The 20,874-nt window shown below is 36.4% G+C and overlaps 1 protein-coding gene across 1 annotated transcript in view; it reads right to left on the bottom strand.

The window, feature by feature from the left end:
* Positions 1–20,633, bottom strand: part of LOC128663744 (pyroglutamylated RF-amide peptide receptor-like) — a 552,480-nt gene extending 531,847 nt beyond the window's left edge. The window contains exon 1 of the mRNA XM_053718219.1: positions 20,291–20,633. Coding sequence (XP_053574194.1) covers positions 20,291–20,633 — 343 coding nt within the window. The remainder of the gene's footprint in view (positions 1–20,290) is intronic.
* Positions 20,634–20,874: the final 241 nt, after the last annotated feature.

Raw genomic sequence — 20,874 nt, 5'->3', positions numbered from 1 at the left:
TAGGTGTTGTAGCGATACACTTTTGGGAGCTTTAACTAGGGGTGTGCATTCATTTTCATTTAGGAGGGGGAGGAGGAAGGGAGGGGGAGGAGGAAAGGAGGGGGAGGAGGAAGGGGGGGGGAGGAGGAAGGGGGGGAGGAGGAAGGGGGGGGAGGAGGAAGGGGGGGGGGAGGGAGGGGGAGGAGGAAGGGGGGGAGGAGGAAGGGGGGGAGGAGGAATGGGGGGGAGGAGGAAGGGGGGGGGGAGGAGGAAGGGGGGGAGGAAGGGGGGGGAGGAAGGGGGGGGAGGAGGAAGGGGGGGGAGGAAGGGGGAGGAGGAGGAAGGGGGGGGGGAGAGGCATGCTCCATGTGAAGAAGGCAGCTGAAAAACGCTGTATATACACAACATTTTACTAGAAGGTTTATGCACTTAGTGCAATAGCAAGCTACACTAGGAGGAGTGGCGAGGAAGGAGAGGCATGCTCCATGTGAAGAAGGCAGCTGAAAAACGCTGTATATACACAACATTTTACTAGAAGGTTTATGCACTTAGTGCAATAGCAAGCTACACTAGGAGGAGTGGCGAGGAAGGAGGGGCATGCTCCGTGTGAAGAAGGCAGCTGAATAACACGGTATATACATTTTACTAAAAGATTTATGCACTGTGTAAGCATCTTTTTAATGTCTAGTCCGTAAAATGGCTTATTGTCTTTTGAAGTAAAATGTATGTACCGCGTTATTCAGCTGCCTTCTTCACACAGAGCATGCCTCTCCCCCTCCTCCCCGTGTAGCTTGCTATTAGCGAAACAAACATTCCTCTAGCTGTGCACTCAATAGTGCAGAAGTATTTCTAACACAGAAAAAGATTTGAGTGCTTTGATTTTAAAACAATGAATGGACAAACTGAAAGTTTATTTATATAAATATCAGGCACATATGATGTTTATACAGCACTCGATTAGTACCACAGTGAGGGAGCATTCTGATAATCCTCTTGATTTATACAATTATCTGCCATGCACATCACCTGATTGCTGTGCCTGTGAGCAACGTGCGTTAGAACATGGCGGCATACATAGCAGAATTGAGCTCAGTATCACCATTCTGTTTGACCACACTCTTCTTGAATATACTGGGGGTAAGCTGCACAGACTGCCTAAAAATCCTTTCTTACTAGATTTGGAGTACAATTATGAATTGACAGCAGAAGTTAGTTTGCAGAATTTGCAGCAGGTGTTTAGTGTCCGTTAAAGGGACATTGTACACTAGATTTTTCTTTGCATATATGTTTTGTAAATGATACATTTATATAGCTCATCTAGGAGTTTATTAGTAAAAATGTATAGTTTTGCTTATTTTTAAATAATATTGTGCTGAATTTTAGACTCCTAACCAAGCCCCAAAGTTTTAAATGTATACTGATGTATACAGACTCCTGTTTGTATAATCTGTCTTTTCATATTCAGGGTGAGGGGGGTTCTGCCTGTTCCTGTTTTCCCAGCCCCTTTCAGTGGGTGTCCTAATCTAATCTCATCAACAGTGCTAAACTGGGAGCTTCTAAGTAAGTTTTTAATAGGTTTTATACTGGATTTTTTGATTAGTATCTGTGCATTTTCTTCTTTATAGTAGTGTCTATTAAATGCAGTTATATGAAAATTGGTGAATACTGTCCCTTTAACTAAGCTCCTACTATATGAGCTTAAAGGTATTCCTCTATGGTTCTAGACAGATGACCAACACAGGATCCAGTAAGTTGTAAATTTATTAAAAAAATATAAAAACAAGGATAGATATTAACAGGGTTAAAAGAGACTAGGTACACAGAATTGACAAGGATAAATGTTGCTTAAAGGAACAGTCAACACCAGAATTGTTGTTGTTGTTTAAAAAGAAAGATAATCACTTTATTACCCTTCCCAGTTTTGCATAACCAACACTGTTATAGAAATACACTTTTTACCTCTGTGATTACATTGTATCCAAGCCTCTGCAGACTGCCCCCTTATTTCAGTTATTTTGACAGACATGCATTTTAGCCAATCAGTGCTGGCTCCAGGGTAACTTCACGTGCATGAACTCAATGTTATCTATATGAAACACATGAACTAATGCCCTCTAGTGGTCAAAATGCATTCAAAATAGAGGCAGTCTTCAAGGTCTAAGAAATTAACATATGAAACTCCAAGGTTTAGCTTTCAACAAAGAACAAAGCAAAATTGGTGATAAAAGTAAACTGGGAAGTTGTTTAAATTAATATTCCCTAATCCCTATTTAAATCATGAAAGTTTTTTTTTGGACTTGACTGTCCCTCTAAGAACTGCTGTCTTCCACTAAGCATCCTCAGCATCTCACAAATTAGTCTACAGGTGTGATACCAAAAAGTTCCACCCACTTGTGACGTAAATATCAGTGATATATTCCATCATATGTTTCACCAATTTCTCTGGCCTTTTCTGTTTGCAGCATTCAAGTTTTAGAAGTGAATCTGCCCTCTCTTGTGTGTAATCAAGGATATATCCTAGGTGATCATTGTTGATCTATTTATAAGCAAAGGGCTGACTGAGGGCATTATGCAGGGTGTGGTCAGGATTTTTTTTACCTACACTTATGCCAAACATCAAAAATGTATCATTTCCATTGTGACAAATCTTGTTTTGCAGTTTTGTCTTCTTTTTTTACTTTTAAAGTATTGTTTTGGTTTTATGTTAGCGATATTTTTTCTCCAAAGGATGTTTTTCCCTTTTCAATCTATTTCTTCTGTAAGGTTGTAAAGGTGTTTTTATGATGCTGGTGTCCTTCAGAGTAAAGCTCATTCTATGCACCAAGAGGTGAACAGTTTTGAGATAGATGCTGGTCCAATTATTATAATTTTAGGAAAAAGTGCTATACAATTTTGGGGACTATTATCCAACAGGATCTTAAATCTGATAGTTACATTACTATGATAATCAAACAGACCCAACAACACATGTACGTCTTAAGGACACTTAAAGGGACAGTCAAGTAAAAATTAAACGTTCATGATTCAGATAGATTATGCAATTTTAAACAACTTTCAAATTTACTTTTATCATCAAATTTGCTTTGCCCTCTTGGTATTCTTTGTTGAAAGTTAAACCTAGGTAGGCTCATAAACTGATTTCTAAGCCATTGAAGGCCACCTCTTATCTCAGTGCATGTGACAGTTTTTTATAGTTAGACAGTGCTAGTTCATATTTGTCATAAAGACAGCATTGTGCTCACTCCTGTGGAGTTATTTATGCACTGGTTGGCTAAAATAAGAGTCAGTCAAATCAACTGAAATAAGGGGGCAGTCTGTAAAGGCTCAGATACAAGGTAATCACAGAGGTAAAAAGTGTATTAATATAACTGATGAATTCCTTTGGTAAACGCTTCTGTCAGAGATGTGTGTGCACTCACCCAGCGTGCCGCGCTGTCTTCACTGCTATCTCAGCAGCACCGCTCTGCTCTGTGTCTCCTCTTCAGCGCTCCCCACGGGAGCTAAGGCCGGGAAGGAAGGTTCCGGTTCAACAGGTGCAAACGGATAGTACAGGGAAATTTCACCGGATTCCCTGAGAAATCAACAAGGTAAAGAGTAGCCAGAATCCTTGCACTCAAATGGATCGGTCAGGGTGAAATGCCAAAAAACGAACCGGCACCAATGAGCTATGATAAAAAGCTTCTTTTATTGGATAGATAGCACATAAAAAGGCATACACGCCAGCACAAAATACAGGTCAAACGCGTTTCGTAGTTCTCACTTCTTCAGTGACCTCTGACTAAACCTGAAAACACTCCCTTGATAAAGGCACTAACCATTCCCCTAACACAGGTGTTTAAAGGTAAGTCAGATTAAAGTAAGAAAATGGAGGGTAATTCATATACTTTCATTTGAGTTCATTACAAACAATGAATAAAGGGTAAGCCTATGTGAAAACAGAATATGCAGAGAGACACTCATATGTATTACATTCTATGGATCAATTGGCTTACTTCAATTAATATTTAGAAATCATCATTCTCTTTGAATCACCCAAAAAGCCATAAATGATCAACATGTGTATAACATATTTAATAAACCTCCAAAAAGTTACCTAGTATCTAAATAGATGTGGCCCATTATAAGATAAGGTTATTATATTTAGCAATAATAAAGGGTCATAGTTTTTCATTTGAAATTTATGGTAATCAAGGTGAAACTTAAGTTTCAGTAATGAATACTCCACAATTATATTTCACCAAAAATAATTGTTATTATCTAAATAGATGTGGCCCATTATAAGACGAAATCATTATATTTAACAATAATAAAGGGTCATAGTTTTTCAATTGAGATTTATGATAATCAAGGTGAAACTTAGGTTTCAATAATAAATGCTCCACAATTATATTTCACCAAAAGTAATTATTATTAAATGATACCCTCTTCTCCAAATGTTACATGAATTCAGTCCACATAGAGTTTAATGTCCCAATCTGAGTTTAACCCTTTAGGGACCCTCGTATTCAGTTGGAAAATCCAATAGACCTCCCTTTGACTTAGTAGTTTTAATCTATTGCCTCCTCTAGGTGGTCTTTTCACGTGCTCAATACCCTGAAAGCATAGTAATTTACTGTTGCCATTATGTTCAGACTTAAAATGTAAGGCAACTGGAGTATCCGAGTCCTCATCACTGATGGATCTCAGATGCTCCAGGAACCTTGTTTTGAGGGGTCTGGTCGTCTGGCCAACATATTTAATGTTGCACTGTTTGCACGTGAGTAGATAAATCACGTAAGATGTATTACAATTAATGTATTCCTTTATATGAAAGGATTTTTCATTATCAGTAGATGTGAACGTATCCCCCAGCGTGGCATGGGTGCATGAAATGCACCTTCTACTGCCACAGTGGAAGAAACCTTTCTTCAAACTTAACCAGTTTTCACTGGCAACTGTGGGGAGCATAGACGGAGAAAGAATATTCGCCAGAGTCCTAGATTTCCTTGTTACAAATTTACATCCCCCTTCCACTATCTTATTCATGGTATCATCTACCCTGAGTATGGGGAGGGATTTCTTAATTATTTGGCAAATATTGTCATATTCTTTGCTATAGGCCGTAATGAATACTGGTTTCTGCTGGTAATTAGCCTTTTTCTGAGTCTTATATGTAATCAGATCTTGCCTTGTCATATCATCCACTTTGGTCTTTGCTTCCTTCAAGTCATCGATTTTATATCCCCTTTCCAAGAACCGCTCAGTGGTTCTCTCAGAATGCACCTCGTACGCACTTTCCGTGCTACAATTTCTCTTCGTCCTCATATATTGGCCCTTGGGGATTGCCTTTATTACATGTCTTGGGTGACTGGATTTAGCCATTAGCAGAGTATTACCTGCACTCTCTTTCCTATATAGTTCTACTTCTACACAACATTCATTTGTGTTTGGTTTAATAAGAACATCAAGGAAAGGCATCTCTGTTCTACTCATATTCATGGTAAAACGAAGATTATGTTGGTTGTCAGAGAGATACGTAAAGAAGTCATTAACCATTGAATCATTCCCATTGAAAATGAACACCAGGTCGTCAATATAGCGACCATAATGAATAATGTGTTCTTTGAAGGGATTACCATCGCCAAAGACACGGGACAAAGACACGGGACAGCTCCTATGTGCTATCTATCCAATAAAAGAAGCTTTTTATCATAGCTCATTGGTGCCGGTTCGTTTTTTGGCATTTCACCCTGACCGATCCATTTGAGTGCAAGGATTCTGGCTACTCTTTACCTTGTTGATTTCTCAGGGAATCCGGTGAAATTTCCCTGTACTATCCGTTTGCACCTGTTGAACCGGAACCTTCCTTCCCGGCCTTAGCTCCCGTGGGGAGCGCTGAAGAGGAGACACAGAGCAGAGCGGTGCTGCTGAGATAGCAGTGAAGACAGCGCGGCAAGCTGGGTGAGTGCACACACATCTCTGACAGAAGCGTTTACCAAAGGAATTCATCTTATTGAGCTTTCATTTCACCACTGGGTAAACTGCTCGTTACGTTGTGGAAAACACCCTTCAGATGTGAGTAGAAGCGCTTTCTATGTACTTTTCTCTGCACTGTATTTGGACTGTTTAGACATTCTATTTGCTTACATTTTGTCTGACTACTGAGGCTCTGTTAGTTCAATTTGGTCCAGGCTGGGTGAGTGCTACGTTACCGCATTTAAAAGCACATTGCATATTAAGGCATCACGCTAAAACACATTTTTTGAAATTGGAGTGGGTTTACACTATTTGGTTTTCATGAATAAGCCATTGCATTGGGATTATAACACTTGAAGAAACACCATAGTTGACTAACGATCCTACCCCACCAGAGGGAAAAGAAAAAGAAAAAGAAAGTGTCTAATTATTTAGTCAAACCCCAGATCATATTGCTCTAAGTGTATTGAAAGGCCTTTAAAGAAATTTAAAGTGAAAAGTGATATCATCTTATGCAAACTTTGGCCATTCTTACTTTGAATTATTTATGGCTATATTGGGGACATCCTGCTTGAAGGAATTGAAATCCTGTTAAACACACTAATTGTCAAAGAGGAACTGTTTGGCTGTTTTTATAAAATATAAGGCCAGAAAAAATATATAATCCTCTCTTCAAAGTATACGATTATATTTAACTGAAAACCTAACACACTGTGGGATTGCCATCAGCGAAGTATATGGGACATACCTGTTTGTTCACATTCCAATTGATTTGAATTACCTGTGTAAAATATGGCCCCTGAGAGCTATGTGTTTCAGTCATTTGAAGAGACATATGATGACTGTGAGGATTATGATGATGACAAATTAGAACAAGAACAACAAGAGAATCTGGATTCACTTTTCTTTAAGATGGACAGACTGTTAAAACAGGACACTAGATTAGAGATTGATGTCAAAACCTTTAATATATATAAAAAGTTTCTCCGCATTCCAAGAGGTTTACGAATAAAGAAATTTCCCTCTTTTGAGGTAACAGACCCTGAATTTATTAGAAAATGGAATGAGCTATTAACCCAATGCTCTTTAGCCCTTATGGATCTTCTTATTGAGTATAAGAAAAAACAGAGGTCTAATCTAATCCTAGAGATTAAGAAAGTACAGGATTTTATTCGCCCTTTGTCTGTTAAACCTGAATTCAAAGGTTATGATGATAAGATCAAAAAAGTTATGGAGGAGTTTAGAGAGAATTTATGGTTTTTTAAGAAAACTAAAATATCCAGGGATAAAGATGATTATGACAAAGGGAATGTATATAGATGGATCCATACAGGGGGTAAGAAGAAACAGAGAGCTAATAGTAATTATAAGCCAGACAAAAAGACAGTAAAATTTAATGAAACAGATACTGAGTACGATTATGATTCATCTGATTTTGAAGGGGTTGTTGATGGAGCAAATCCAAGCAATACTTTTGTCTTACAGTCTACTGTAGATAGGGAGAATGCAGATACTATTTCCTCCCAGGTCTCAAAAAACATGAAAGGCATCTTGCAGACAAAAGCAAAAGAAAAAAACGTAGGACTAGACGGGGAAGAAAGCATAGGAAGGGGCAGGGGTTACCAGGGGGTACAGCAACAGGGGAGGATGCACCGTTACCCAAGGAGACAAAGACAGTCTCAGAACAGGAAATATGTTTAACCTCTAAAAATGTCATTAATTTATCATCTGTGAAACTTACCGATAACCAGATAAAAGTGCTATCATTGGGGCTGGGTTTTGCTCCTAGCTCACATTTCGATTTATTCCAAACCATTGTGGATATTAATAAATTTGTAAGATCTTTGACGTTAAAGAAATATTTTTTTGAAACATCAAGTAGTAGCAATGTTTTGGATGAATCTGAATGTTTGGATCAGACTATCAAAGAAACAAATGATAATGTAATATTGTCTTTTGCTGATTTATGTGCTGAAATAGATTTGAACTATTTAGAGAGGGAAGCAGGTGAGAATGTTCAAAATGTAAAAAGTAGTGACATTCCACTGACAAGATTCAAAAGTAAATCAGAGTTCTATCCTTCACACATTAGGAGTAATAGCATAGAGGTATTTCACAAAACAGTTGAAAAAGAGTTGATTGAACTTCATAAGAAAAACACAGACATGAGGGGTTTATTTAAACATGACAATATGAGTAAACAAGAAAGGATTGCTATGAAACAATTGAAGAGTAATTCGTCAATTGTAATACGCAATTCAGATAAGGGAGGGAATGTAGTCGTCCTTGATAGGACAGACTACATAAAAGAGGTGCATAGACAGTTGCAAGACGAGGAAGTGTATGAAAAACTTCCTATTAATCCTACATTCAAGTATAGGAGAATTCTTCATGACCTTTTGGATTGGGCAGTGATGATTGGTGCAATAACAAAAATGAATTTTGATTATCTATTAGTTGAACATCCTGTTGCACCAATCTTTCACTGCCTCCCAAAGGTTCATAAGAGCCTGACTTCACCTCCTGGACGCCCCATAGTGGCGGGTATCGGTTCATTAAACGAGCCATTAAGTGCGATGATAGATACCCTACTACAACCCATTGTACTGGGCCTCAAGAGCTATATTAGAGATACCACTGATTTTATCAGACAGATAGAACAAGTGAAATGGCAGGACAATTATTGCATTGTGACCATTGATGTTGTATCTCTTTATACCTCGATCCCCCATGAAAAGGGCATCATGGCCATACAGTCATGTCTTGAGACATATACGGATTATGACACTGGACTCAGGGAGTTTATTTTAAGGTCAATTGAATTCCTATTGACTCATAATTTTTTCCTATTTGAGGGGGATTATTATCGCCAAAGACAGGGGACAGCCATGGGAGCAAAATTTGCACCCACTTATGCCAACCTATTTTTAGGTTGGTGGGAGCTGTCCCGTGTCTTTGGCGATGGTAATCCCTTCAAAGAACACATTATTCATTATGGTCGCTATATTGACGACCTGGTGTTCATTTTCAATGGGAATGATTCAATGGTTAATGACTTCTTTACGTATCTCTCTGACAACCAACATAATCTTCGTTTTACCATGAATATGAGTAGAACAGAGATGCCTTTCCTTGATGTTCTTATTAAACCAAACACAAATGAATGTTGTGTAGAAGTAGAACTATATAGGAAAGAGAGTGCAGGTAATACTCTGCTAATGGCTAAATCCAGTCACCCAAGACATGTAATAAAGGCAATCCCCAAGGGCCAATATATGAGGACGAAGAGAAATTGTAGCACGGAAAGTGCGTACGAGGTGCATTCTGAGAGAACCACTGAGCGGTTCTTGGAAAGGGGATATAAAATCGATGACTTGAAGGAAGCAAAGACCAAAGTGGATGATATGACAAGGCAAGATCTGATTACATATAAGACTCAGAAAAAGGCTAATTACCAGCAGAAACCAGTATTCATTACGGCCTATAGCAAAGAATATGACAATATTTGCCAAATAATTAAGAAATCCCTCCCCATACTCAGGGTAGATGATACCATGAATAAGATAGTGGAAGGGGGATGTAAATTTGTAACAAGGAAATCTAGGACTCTGGCGAATATTCTTTCTCCGTCTATGCTCCCCACAGTTGCCAGTGAAAACTGGCTAAGTTTGAAGAAAGGTTTCTTCCACTGTGGCAGTAGAAGGTGCATTTCATGCACCCATGCCACGCTGGGGGATACGTTCACATCTACTGATAATGAAAAATCCTTTCATATAAAGGAATACATTAATTGTAATACATCTTACGTGATTTATCTACTCACGTGCAAACAGTGCAACATTAAATATGTTGGCCAGACGACCAGACCCCTCAAAACAAGGTTCCTGGAGCATCTGAGATCCATCAGTGATGAGGACTCGGATACTCCAGTTGCCTTACATTTTAAGTCTGAACATAATGGCAACAGTAAATTACTATGCTTTCAGGGTATTGAGCACGTGAAAAGACCACCTAGAGGAGGCAATAGATTAAAACTACTAAGTCAAAGGGAGGTCTATTGGATTTTCCAACTGAATACGAGGGTCCCTAAAGGGTTAAACTCAGATTGGGACATTAAACTCTATGTGGACTGAATTCATGTAACATTTGGAGAAGAGGGTATCATTTAATAATAATTACTTTTGGTGAAATATAATTGTGGAGCATTTATTATTGAAACCTAAGTTTCACCTTGATTATCATAAATCTCAATTGAAAAACTATGACCCTTTATTATTGTTAAATATAATGATTTCGTCTTATAATGGGCCACATCTATTTAGATAATAACAATTATTTTTGGTGAAATATAATTGTGGAGTATTCATTACTGAAACTTAAGTTTCACCTTGATTACCATAAATTTCAAATGAAAAACTATGACCCTTTATTATTGCTAAATATAATAACCTTATCTTATAATGGGCCACATCTATTTAGATACTAGGTAACTTTTTGGAGGTTTATTAAATATGTTATACACATGTTGATCATTTATGGCTTTTTGGGTGATTCAAAGAGAATGATGATTTCTAAATATTAATTGAAGTAAGCCAATTGATCCATAGAATGTAATACATATGAGTGTCTCTCTGCATATTCTGTTTTCACATAGGCTTACCCTTTATTCATTGTTTGTAATGAACTCAAATGAATGTATATGAATTACCCTCCATTTTCTTACTTTAATCTGACTTACCTTTAAACACCTGTGTTAGGGGAATGGTTAGTGCCTTTATCAAGGGAGTGTTTTCAGGTTTAGTCAGAGGTCACTGAAGAAGTGAGAACTACGAAACGCGTTTGACCTGTATTTTGTGCTGGCGTGTATGCCTTTTTATGTGCTATCTATCCAATAAAAGAAGCTTTTTATCATAGCTCATTGGTGCCGGTTCGTTTTTTGGCATTTCTCCCTGACCGATCCATTTGAGTGCAAGGATTCTGGCTACTCTTTATTAATATAACTGTGCTGGTTTATTCAAAATTGGGGAATGGGAAATAAAGGGATTATCTATCTTTTTAAACAATAAACATTTTCAAGTAGACAGTCCCTTTAAGAAAATTGTCTTGTCCTCTTCTATTTCTGTCTGGTTTGGTTCTGCTTCTCTACAATCAAAACAGAAATTTAAAATGACATTGTATTGTATGATGTGCAGAGAAAATTGTTGCCTTTCAGCTTCTTTCTCCTCGAGCTATTTATTTATGCAGAATGAAAAATTTGGAGTAATATGTTAATTTGTCCTTAATGTATAGTGGGAGCAGATAATAACATACACAGTTTGAGTTTGTATTCTTTCCCTTTTTTTTTTTAAGTATTAACAATAAAAGTTGATTTTTAATTCTAGTATTGACTCAAATTATAGCATTGTGGCCAGAGTGCTATATGCGTATTGTTTTTTTTTCTTTCCTTTTTGATTTAATTTAATACACAGCACCACTGCGGCGTTAATAGTATTATGTTCAGACCAAAAAACAGCAGTCTTCCACGAAGATAAACAATCTAGCAGAACACAGTTACAGAAATGTCTCTATAGAAAATGCCCAAACTTAGCCCAAAAAAAGTGTACACTCAATAGCTCCTCTTAAAAGGACAGAAAACCCCAAAAATATAATTAATGATTCGAATAGAAGATACAATTTTAAACAACTTTTAAATTTACTTTTATTATCACATATGATTCATTCTCTTGGTATCCTTTGCTGAAGGAACAGCATTACACTAATGGCAGCTAGCTGAACATATCTAGTTAGCCAACCTCAAGAGAGAAATGTATACAGGCACCATTTCCCAGCTAGCTCCCACTAGTGTAGGATATGTGCGTATTCATGTCCAACTATGGATACCAAGAGAACAAAGCACATTTGAAAAGAGAAGTTATTTTAAAAGTGACATATTTGCACACTCTATCTGAATCATGCAAGTTTAATTTTTACATTCCTATCCCTTCAATATGAAGAGGCAAGATCACATCACAACTGTATGCTTAGAACGGAAAATACTTGTGAGTATAAATAAAGTGTATTGGGGTGAATGACATGAGCACTTAATAGTGTATAAAAGGCAGAGGGAAAAAAACATCAAACTACAACCCAAACCTGGGCTGCCAAGCAAGCTGTATCTCCCACCTTTGGACACCATCCTCCGTATCCCCTTCGAACAACACTCACATTTTAAGACATCAGTGAGTAGCTCTCAAATCTGCCGTTAAAAATAGTCTGGAGATGATCTCTTCTTACTTCCTTATAACAGTTCCCCAATGACGTGTTTTGCCCCTCCCCGGGTGGGCACCACAGGTGCTCATCAGATTGGTCGCTACTTCTGACATTTAGCGTGATTGTTAATAATAATGATGAATGACATTAAAGACTAAATACATTTTATAAACATATATCTGAGGTTTTTCTCACCCCTCTCTAGTCATAGGCGCTGCCATGTTGATATTTAGCTTTACTACAGTCCAGTTGTGAAGTGTTTGCACATGTGCCGCAACTCTCCTTCAGATACCTGTAGTGAAACCTAAGTTCCAAAATGGTTGCACCCATAATTAGAGTGAGGTGCATGAACTGTATTTAGGGGCACATATGACTTTATGGCTATGAAAAACGCAAATTATCATGTATTTTCTATAAATGTCTACATTTTTAGCTCTGCTTTTTCCTAGGGCCACAAAAACTATGGCAATTGGCTGCCAGTTGGCCATCCCTGGTCTATGCTATGATATCAATACAATACTGTGCATGCAGCTTAAAACATCCATGTGTCAAAAAGTCGCTAAAAGCCATGATTCACTAAGGTATTGCAAGATAAGTATTCTTTAGTGAAACAGCTATATAGAACAGGAACTGGTAAGAATGGAGATAATTTGTCCACTGTTTAAGATTGCTGGGATGGATTCTTCAAATCCCTTTTATGATGGGAGAATAAGTTACCAGCCTCCCTCTTTTCTTCAGACTATTCAACACGTATCCTCATTATTCTCACAGCCTTTACAGCCTCACTTATTTCACCATCCTGTCCAGCTTTACTGATCTCACCAGCCTCCCCAGTCTCACTTATCTCCCTATCCTGTCCAGGCTCACTGGTCTCACCCGCCTCTCCAGCCTCACTTATCTCACCACCCTGTCCAGCCTCACTGATCTCATCACCAGCCTCTCTAGCTTCACCATTTCTGTTAATCTGTGCAACTGATTCACTAAAGCTCATTCATCTCTTCATTCTTTGGTGAATCAGCTGCATACAATAAACTCAGAAACAGGTGAAGCTAAAGAGAGGAAGGATAAACCTCTTTGTGAATATTGCCCACTGTGCTTTCCAACACTATTGAACACAGTAGTGAACCTACTCAACAGAGGGCCCTGGTGCAAACATTTTTTTGGGCCCTCACAGATACTTCGGTAGTAAGCAATAGTAACATTATTCATGCTGCTCTGTATAATGATTATGAGGATGGATATATGGGCCTGCTGCACCAATGATGATTGAACAGTACTACAAATTACAATTATCAATTTATCATACCTCATGAGCAATATTATAAATGAAGTAAAGCTTCAAGATATTTAGATGCTACTGAAAAAAACCCAGCAGATTTCTCCTTTCATTTCATAGTACAGCTCAAGGAGACATGAAACCCAAAATTATTATTTTATGATTCAGATAGCGCTTACAATTTTACTTTCCAGTTTACTTCTATTATCAAAGTTAATTCATTCTCTTAGTATCCTTTGCTTAAGGATATGCAATACACTATTGGGAGCTAACTAAACACAAGGGGTGGGCAAATGACAAGTGGAATATATATACAGCCACCAATCATCATTTAGTTTCCAGTAGTGCATTGCTGCTTCTGAGACTACCTAGGTATGCTTTTCAATAAAGAATATGAAGAGAAGAAACCAAATTAGATAATAGACGTAAATGTGTTAATATTTGCATATTCTATCTGAACCATAAAAGTTTCATTTTGACTTTACTGTCCCTTTAAGAACTGCCCCGTTTTTGTTAGAGAAAGAAAAGTGTATGACAGCAGACAGTATGATTGGGCTCAGTCTTACTTGGTCATGCATTACATGCTGGCACTGTTTTTCATATACCTTTTGTATTCAGGATAGGTTAATATGTAGGGATAGATTTAACAAAGGTCGAGCGGACATGATTCGCTGTAGCAAATCATGTCTGCTCGACCTCGATATATGCCGACAGCATACACTGTCGGCATTTAACATTGCACAATCATTTCTGGTGAAATGCTTGTGCAATGCCACCCCCTGCACACTGGCGGCCAATATCGGCCGCTAGCAGGGGCCATCAATCATCCCGATTTGATGGGGATGATTTCAGTTCGCCACCAAAAAGGTGGCAGAGAAGTTAAGGAGCAACGGCCTTACGTCTGCTGTTTCTTAACTTCCTTTTTAGGCAGACCTGAAATGATGGGGCTTAATAAATGGACCCTGTACTGTATACCAAGTAAATATGAATTATCGTATGTCAGTGGATTCTGATAAATGCTCTTCAAAGGCAAAAATAAATCTTAATGTCACAGTTAAAGTTCTCACTCCACTACAAAGAAGTAGGATATTTAACCCTTTCAAATGCAAAACTCAAACTCTCTGTCTCTTGAAAAAAAAATGACAACAAAACCTTCTGATGTTAAAGGAAATGTGACATAGAATATATAATTATTCATCGTAAAAATAAAATAAAAACAATATACAGGTAGAAAATCATTTATCCAAACTGCTTGGGAATGGAAAAGGTTTGGATTTTGGAATAGTTTGGACTTTGGAATATTTGCATCTGTAAAATGGGACAGTTTGGAGAGGGGATGGGACCAAGTGTAAACAACATCTTATCTCATTTAGGCAATATTTACATGTCATAATACATCTTATACATGTAACCTAAAGGTAGTTTTATTTAATTTCTAATACTTTAGTATGCTCAGTACCTTCAGATATATAGTACAGTACTTTACTTAGAAAAGTAATATTTGTTCTTTTAAATGAATATACACAAATGAATATACACTATTATTTACATTTTAAACACAAAAACCAAACCAAAGACAAAGGCAGAGAAGATGGCAAGTTACAAGCAGGGAAAATTAGTAATATTTGATCATTTTATTTTTTTTAAAAAAAAATATTAATTAAAAGTTTGGATTTCAGAAAAAGTTTGGATTTTGGAATTTTGGATCTTGGGATTTGTACCTACAGTTGCATTTTTACCCCTTTTCTAGGCTACATTACAAGTGGAGTGCAAAATATTGCTTTTGTGAAAGTGCATTTATATCAGTCCTCAAATGGTCATAGCAAAGGATATAAGATAAACATTATGACAAAGGACACTAAACTCTGTGAGACTTTATCAGCTCATTTATAACTGGCCTCAAAAGAGGGGAGCAGATTTTAAACCTAGGTTACACCATGATGAAGCCCCCAGGGGAAGGGAAATGCAGAAGCAGAGAGGTGTTTATTTTTAATAGTTTCAAAAGTACTGAAACAATTTACTTGAGACTTTCATGAGTTGCATTGTTATATCCCAGTCAAAATATTAAACTTAAACTTTCATGAGTCAGATAGAACATACAATTTTAAAAGACTTTCCAATTTACTTTTATCATCAGATTGTGCAAAGACTATTTGTTTTATTTATATCTACAGCTTCTAAGTCACCAGCAACTACTTGGCATGTGCAAGAGATTACAGTGTATACATAAATGAGTCTGTGATTTGCTAATGGATGTCACATGATACATGCGGCAGGAATGGAAGGATTTTGTCGCCACTCCGCTAGAGGTACCGTAAATAAATATAATATCTGTGGAGGGGAGCTTATAAGGATAAAAATTGCTAGAAACTGAGAATGTACTGAAATTGCTTTGATAATTGCGGAGGAAATCTAAAAAGGAACAGCATTATCAAATAAAGAAATTTTGGGGCATTATAATCAGTTTGCCTTTTACGGCTGTGCAGTTTATATAACGAGATTTTTCACATATCAATGCTGAGTATAATACCCTCTCAGTTCTTTTCCAAAATTTGAAAGATTCAAATACCACCGGAGGTTTTATAATTTTTTTAGTATTTTCACGTTTTTAATTTAAGATGTATATGTGTATATCTGATTAAATGTAAATATATATTCATTTTCAAGTAGTTTGCCTTGGAGCGCACTCTTTTTTAAAGTTGTTTAATATTTTGGGTGTCAGTTGGAGAAAGTGCCACCCCTAAGACTTGTTATATTACCTGATTGTAAGGGAATTGTGTGATTAATTAGGATTTTGGAATTTTCCTGAAAAAAAAATGACTGCTTATTTAAAATTGCTATTGCACTGTATTTTTATTATGCTTCTTTTAATGTAATTTTTCTGTATTTAATGATCATTATGTTTATGGCATTCAGTTTTTAAGCCTCTAAAGAATTAAAGTTTAAATAGACATTGTACACTACATTTTTCTTTGCATAAATGTTTTGTAGATGATGCATTTATATAGCCCATCTGGGTGTGTTTTTGTAAAAATGTATAGTTTTGCTAATTTTTTAATAACATTGTGCTGATTTTCAGACTCCTATCCAAGCCCCCAAGTTTTAGATGTATACTGATGTACACATACTTCAGATTGCTTCTGTTTGTATAATGGGTATTTTCAAATGCAGGGGAGGAGGGGTCTGCTCCCAGCCTAATCTCATCAATGGTTCTTTATTGGGAGCCTCTAGATTTTTAAAAGGTTTTATACTGGGTTTTTATATCAGTATCTGTACATATTCTTCTTTATAGTTGTGTATATTACATGCAGTTAAATTAAAATTGGTGTATACTGTCCCTTTAAAATAGAATGTTCATTCAAAATATGGTAATATATTTTCTATCTTTCTTCTCTCCCTCCCTCCCTCCCTCTCTCTCTCTCTCTCTCTCTCTCTCTCTCTCTCTCTGTCTCTTTCTTTCTCTCTGTTTTACATTGTTCTTCAGTTTCTTTTTCTCCTTCCACAACATAGGTTTTTTTTCTTTATAGAAATGTGTTTTTTATTCAAAAGACAGTAGATGCCAGAGGGTTTTGAATGTCCTGGTGAATAAACATATACCAGTGGATAAAACAGATGAATGGATTGAGCTTGATTAAATGACTTGAAGTACAGAGGAGATTTGCCAATAATATAGAATTATGTGAATCTGGCCAGCCAGTAACGGAATGTCTTGGGGGAGGGGAAGTCAAATCTTAGAGACAGTGTTAACGTTTTTTTTTAGCTTTTCAGAAGAGCCTGCTTTTATGATGCTTTGATATACTGTTGTATGCAATGTCACCCAGTCATGATAAATGTCATATGTCTAATCATGTTTTTAAGTATCCTCAGAATCACCTCAAAAGACAAGCAAGCCCTAATAGCTGCTTTGTTTGTGACTGCAATTGAACTGTAGCTATTGCACATGAAGGACAAGACACTGATTTCTGTGTTTTGTCACTGTGAATCACATTTGATGGTCACAACAGCAGGATACAGAACAACCAAACCACTTGGTAACTGCATGTATTCTTTCTCCCTTTCTTTGCATAAGAGAGGTAAGCAGCAGTGAGCATCTTTGTAAAAGTGTGTGTGGTGTTTCTGTATGTGTGTGTGTTGTGTTTCTGTGTGTGTATATATGCATATACAAACACACACAAACAGTATAAAAACACAACAAAGCACTTCATACCTGTATGTATATTTTTGTATATTTTCTCTATTTTTTTCTATATATATATGTATATATATATATATATATATATATATATATATATATATATATATATATATATATATATATATATATATATATATATATATATATAATGTAGAAAAGCCAGCACTCACAGTTTGTTAGTTGTATCCAGGGTGCTTCCCAAATAATAGATGCAAAGAAATCCACCGAGAGCATTTGCTGATAAGGTTAAAGTCCTCTGTTAATTTATTATGTTAACGTTTTCGGGGTATCAACCCTGTCATAAGACATACATCTCTATATGTATTTGTAAATAAGTCATATATAGGTACAGAATTATCCCATACAAAATGATATTAGTGCCTCAAACAAAAGAGTAAATGAGAGGCATGCAATGAACGGTAGGGCCTCCCTGAATTACTGTCTCAAAGATATTTGTCACAGGTTAGTGATGAAGATGATATACAGAGATAATCTAGATCACTTTCTTGTATATGTTAAGAGAGAAGGCAATTGACACTTGTGCACTGATGGACTCACACTACAGAACAATACAACTATAATGAACATTGCAGATGTCTGTATCCTAACATCTGTGTTGACTACTATAAGCACCAAGAAAAGTTATCATACATTAATATCCATTCAGTGATAGTAGTATGGTAGTTTCTACTAAAATAAGTCCTATAAATAATGATGCAAAATATTACAGAGCTATTCTGATGTGAAAAATAAAAAGGCTTTAATGCTAACAATGAGTTAAACACATAGATAAGGTGGTGTTACGAGCTGCAACACATTACCACTCCTTTTCAGTACATAGCTGGTGATTGGTGGCTACATGCATATGCTGCTGTTAATTGGCTAAGCTACTGTATTACATAGGATCTGCAATATGTCCCTTTAAAGGTACATGAAACCCCAAAAAAATATTTCATGATTTAGGTAGAACATACAATTTTAAACAACTTTCCAATTTACTTCTATTATTAAATTAGCTTCTTTCTCTTGGCATCATTTGGTGAAGGAGCAGAAATGCACTACTGGTTTCTAACTCAACAAATGGGTGAGCCAATGACAATCGGTGTATATATGCAGCCAGCAATCAGCAGCTAGTACCTTGGTTCTTTGCTGCTCCTAAACTTTCCTTGATAAACTTTTTAGCAAAGGATAACAAGAGAATGAAGCAAATTAAATAATAGAAGTAAATTGGAAAGTTTTTTTTTTTTTTAAATTGTATTCTCAAGCTAAATAATAAAAGAACATATTTGGGTTTTATGTCCCTTTAAGCATTCTTTTCTTGACATCCTCCTGTGTTTGAAATCTGGCTGTATACATCAATTTCCAGTATGAGTGCTGTACAACACAGTGGGAAATGTGCATTAAAGTTTCTTACCTGTCTCACAGGAGAAGGAAAAGTTGTCATTCTTTGTTATGCTATAGAGTTTATTCATCAAGGCACACAGAGATTTTTAAATTCTTTGATGAATAATCTCATTAGTACTGCATGTGATCATTTGATGTATATACCCTAGTGACTCAAGTCTCAAAATTGAAGGATATTTATTGACTATATATATATATATTACTCAGCTGCAAGCCATAGCCTGTCAATATAGCCTGTGTCACAAAACTGAGAGCAGGTGACGAAAGCTTATTCAAAAGTTTACTCTGAAACATATCATTGACTTGGACAGCCATACATTGCCTCCTATGGTTTGTAAACTTTCAAAGACAGAACCAATACAGTTTAATATTATAAATAATATCTGTAGTATCTATAGCGTCTTTAATTAATCCACAACTCTGTCTAGGTAATGAAAAATAATCTAAGATCACAAATCTGGTGTTTCTCAGCAACGGTATATTTAATATTCTCTAACATTTCAACTCATTTTTGCCAGGTTGCTGTCACTAACATGTGCAATTGCTGTTCACAAACATATATCTGCCTATGAAGGGCATATGTATTATTTAGTAATTTGCTGACTATAATGGGTACCCAAGTATACAGAATGCATAATATAAGAAGTTATTTAGTGTAGTGCAAAGTTTACATGCAGTGTGCTCATAATAAAATACGTATAAAGCTGAGTACATGTAAGAACCAGAACTTAGCTTATACAAACTTTGATCAGTTTCAACTTTCAAACCATGTGACTCAAACTGTCTTATTTCATTTCTGAATACTTATGTTATAAATGATTATTAATTGGCTTCATACTGGGAAGCAACTTTATAATTATTGCTAAAATAATAAAGAAACAATGAATAACATTATAGATAGATTGATAGATAAATAAACTGACAAATTCAGACAGATGATAGATAGATAGATAGATAGATAGATAGATAGATAGATAGATAGATAGATAGATAGATAGATAGATAGATAGATAGATGATATAGTAGATTGATGATATATAGTAGATAGATAGTAGATAGATCATGGATAATAGATGATAGATAGATAGATAGATAGATAGATAGATGATATATAGTAGATAGATAGTAGATAGATGATGGATAATTGATGATTGATAGATAGATAGATAGATAGATAGATAGATAGATAGATAGATAGATAGATAGATAGATAACAAATAGTACCAATTTACCTCCTAGCCACTCTGACGAAATGTTCTGCAACAGAGTGAAGGGAATACAAAAGAAAGTTACCAGCAAGTCACTGCACGCCAGTGAACAGATGAATATATTAGTTGCTGTCCTCATTGTCTTCTTCCTGATAATTATATACACTACCAGACTGTTGCCAAACAGAGCAAGTATAAAGATAATTATGTACAAGATCAGGAAAATAACCTTGGCGTTGAATGGAAGCTCTGGTATATAAACTAAGGGTTTGAGACCATATGCTGCAATGAATTCCAGTCTGCTCATGTTGTATTCCTTTAACAGCTGGTTCAAGGCTTCTGGAGTTACATTGAGTCTTCTGTCCATGGTGCTGAAACACCCAGCTCAAAGGACCTCTGTGTAGTATGGAATACCCACTTGCTAGACAATGCTGTCTCACTCGTATGTATACAAACCCATGTGACTGTCCAGATGGATAAGAAAGATTATTTCTAGGCACAGTAAATACAAGTTTCAGGGACATAGTAGTACAGTATAAATAAATACTAATCTGTCATCTTCCAGTGCAAAATTGGTTCTGAAGCACACACAAGTCTTCTACTTCACA

The sequence above is a fragment of the Bombina bombina genome, chromosome 6 (genome assembly GCF_027579735.1).
Source record: "Bombina bombina isolate aBomBom1 chromosome 6, aBomBom1.pri, whole genome shotgun sequence".
Lineage (NCBI taxonomy): Eukaryota > Metazoa > Chordata > Amphibia > Anura > Bombinatoridae > Bombina > Bombina bombina.
This window is presented reverse-complemented; position numbering and strand designations above follow the sequence as displayed.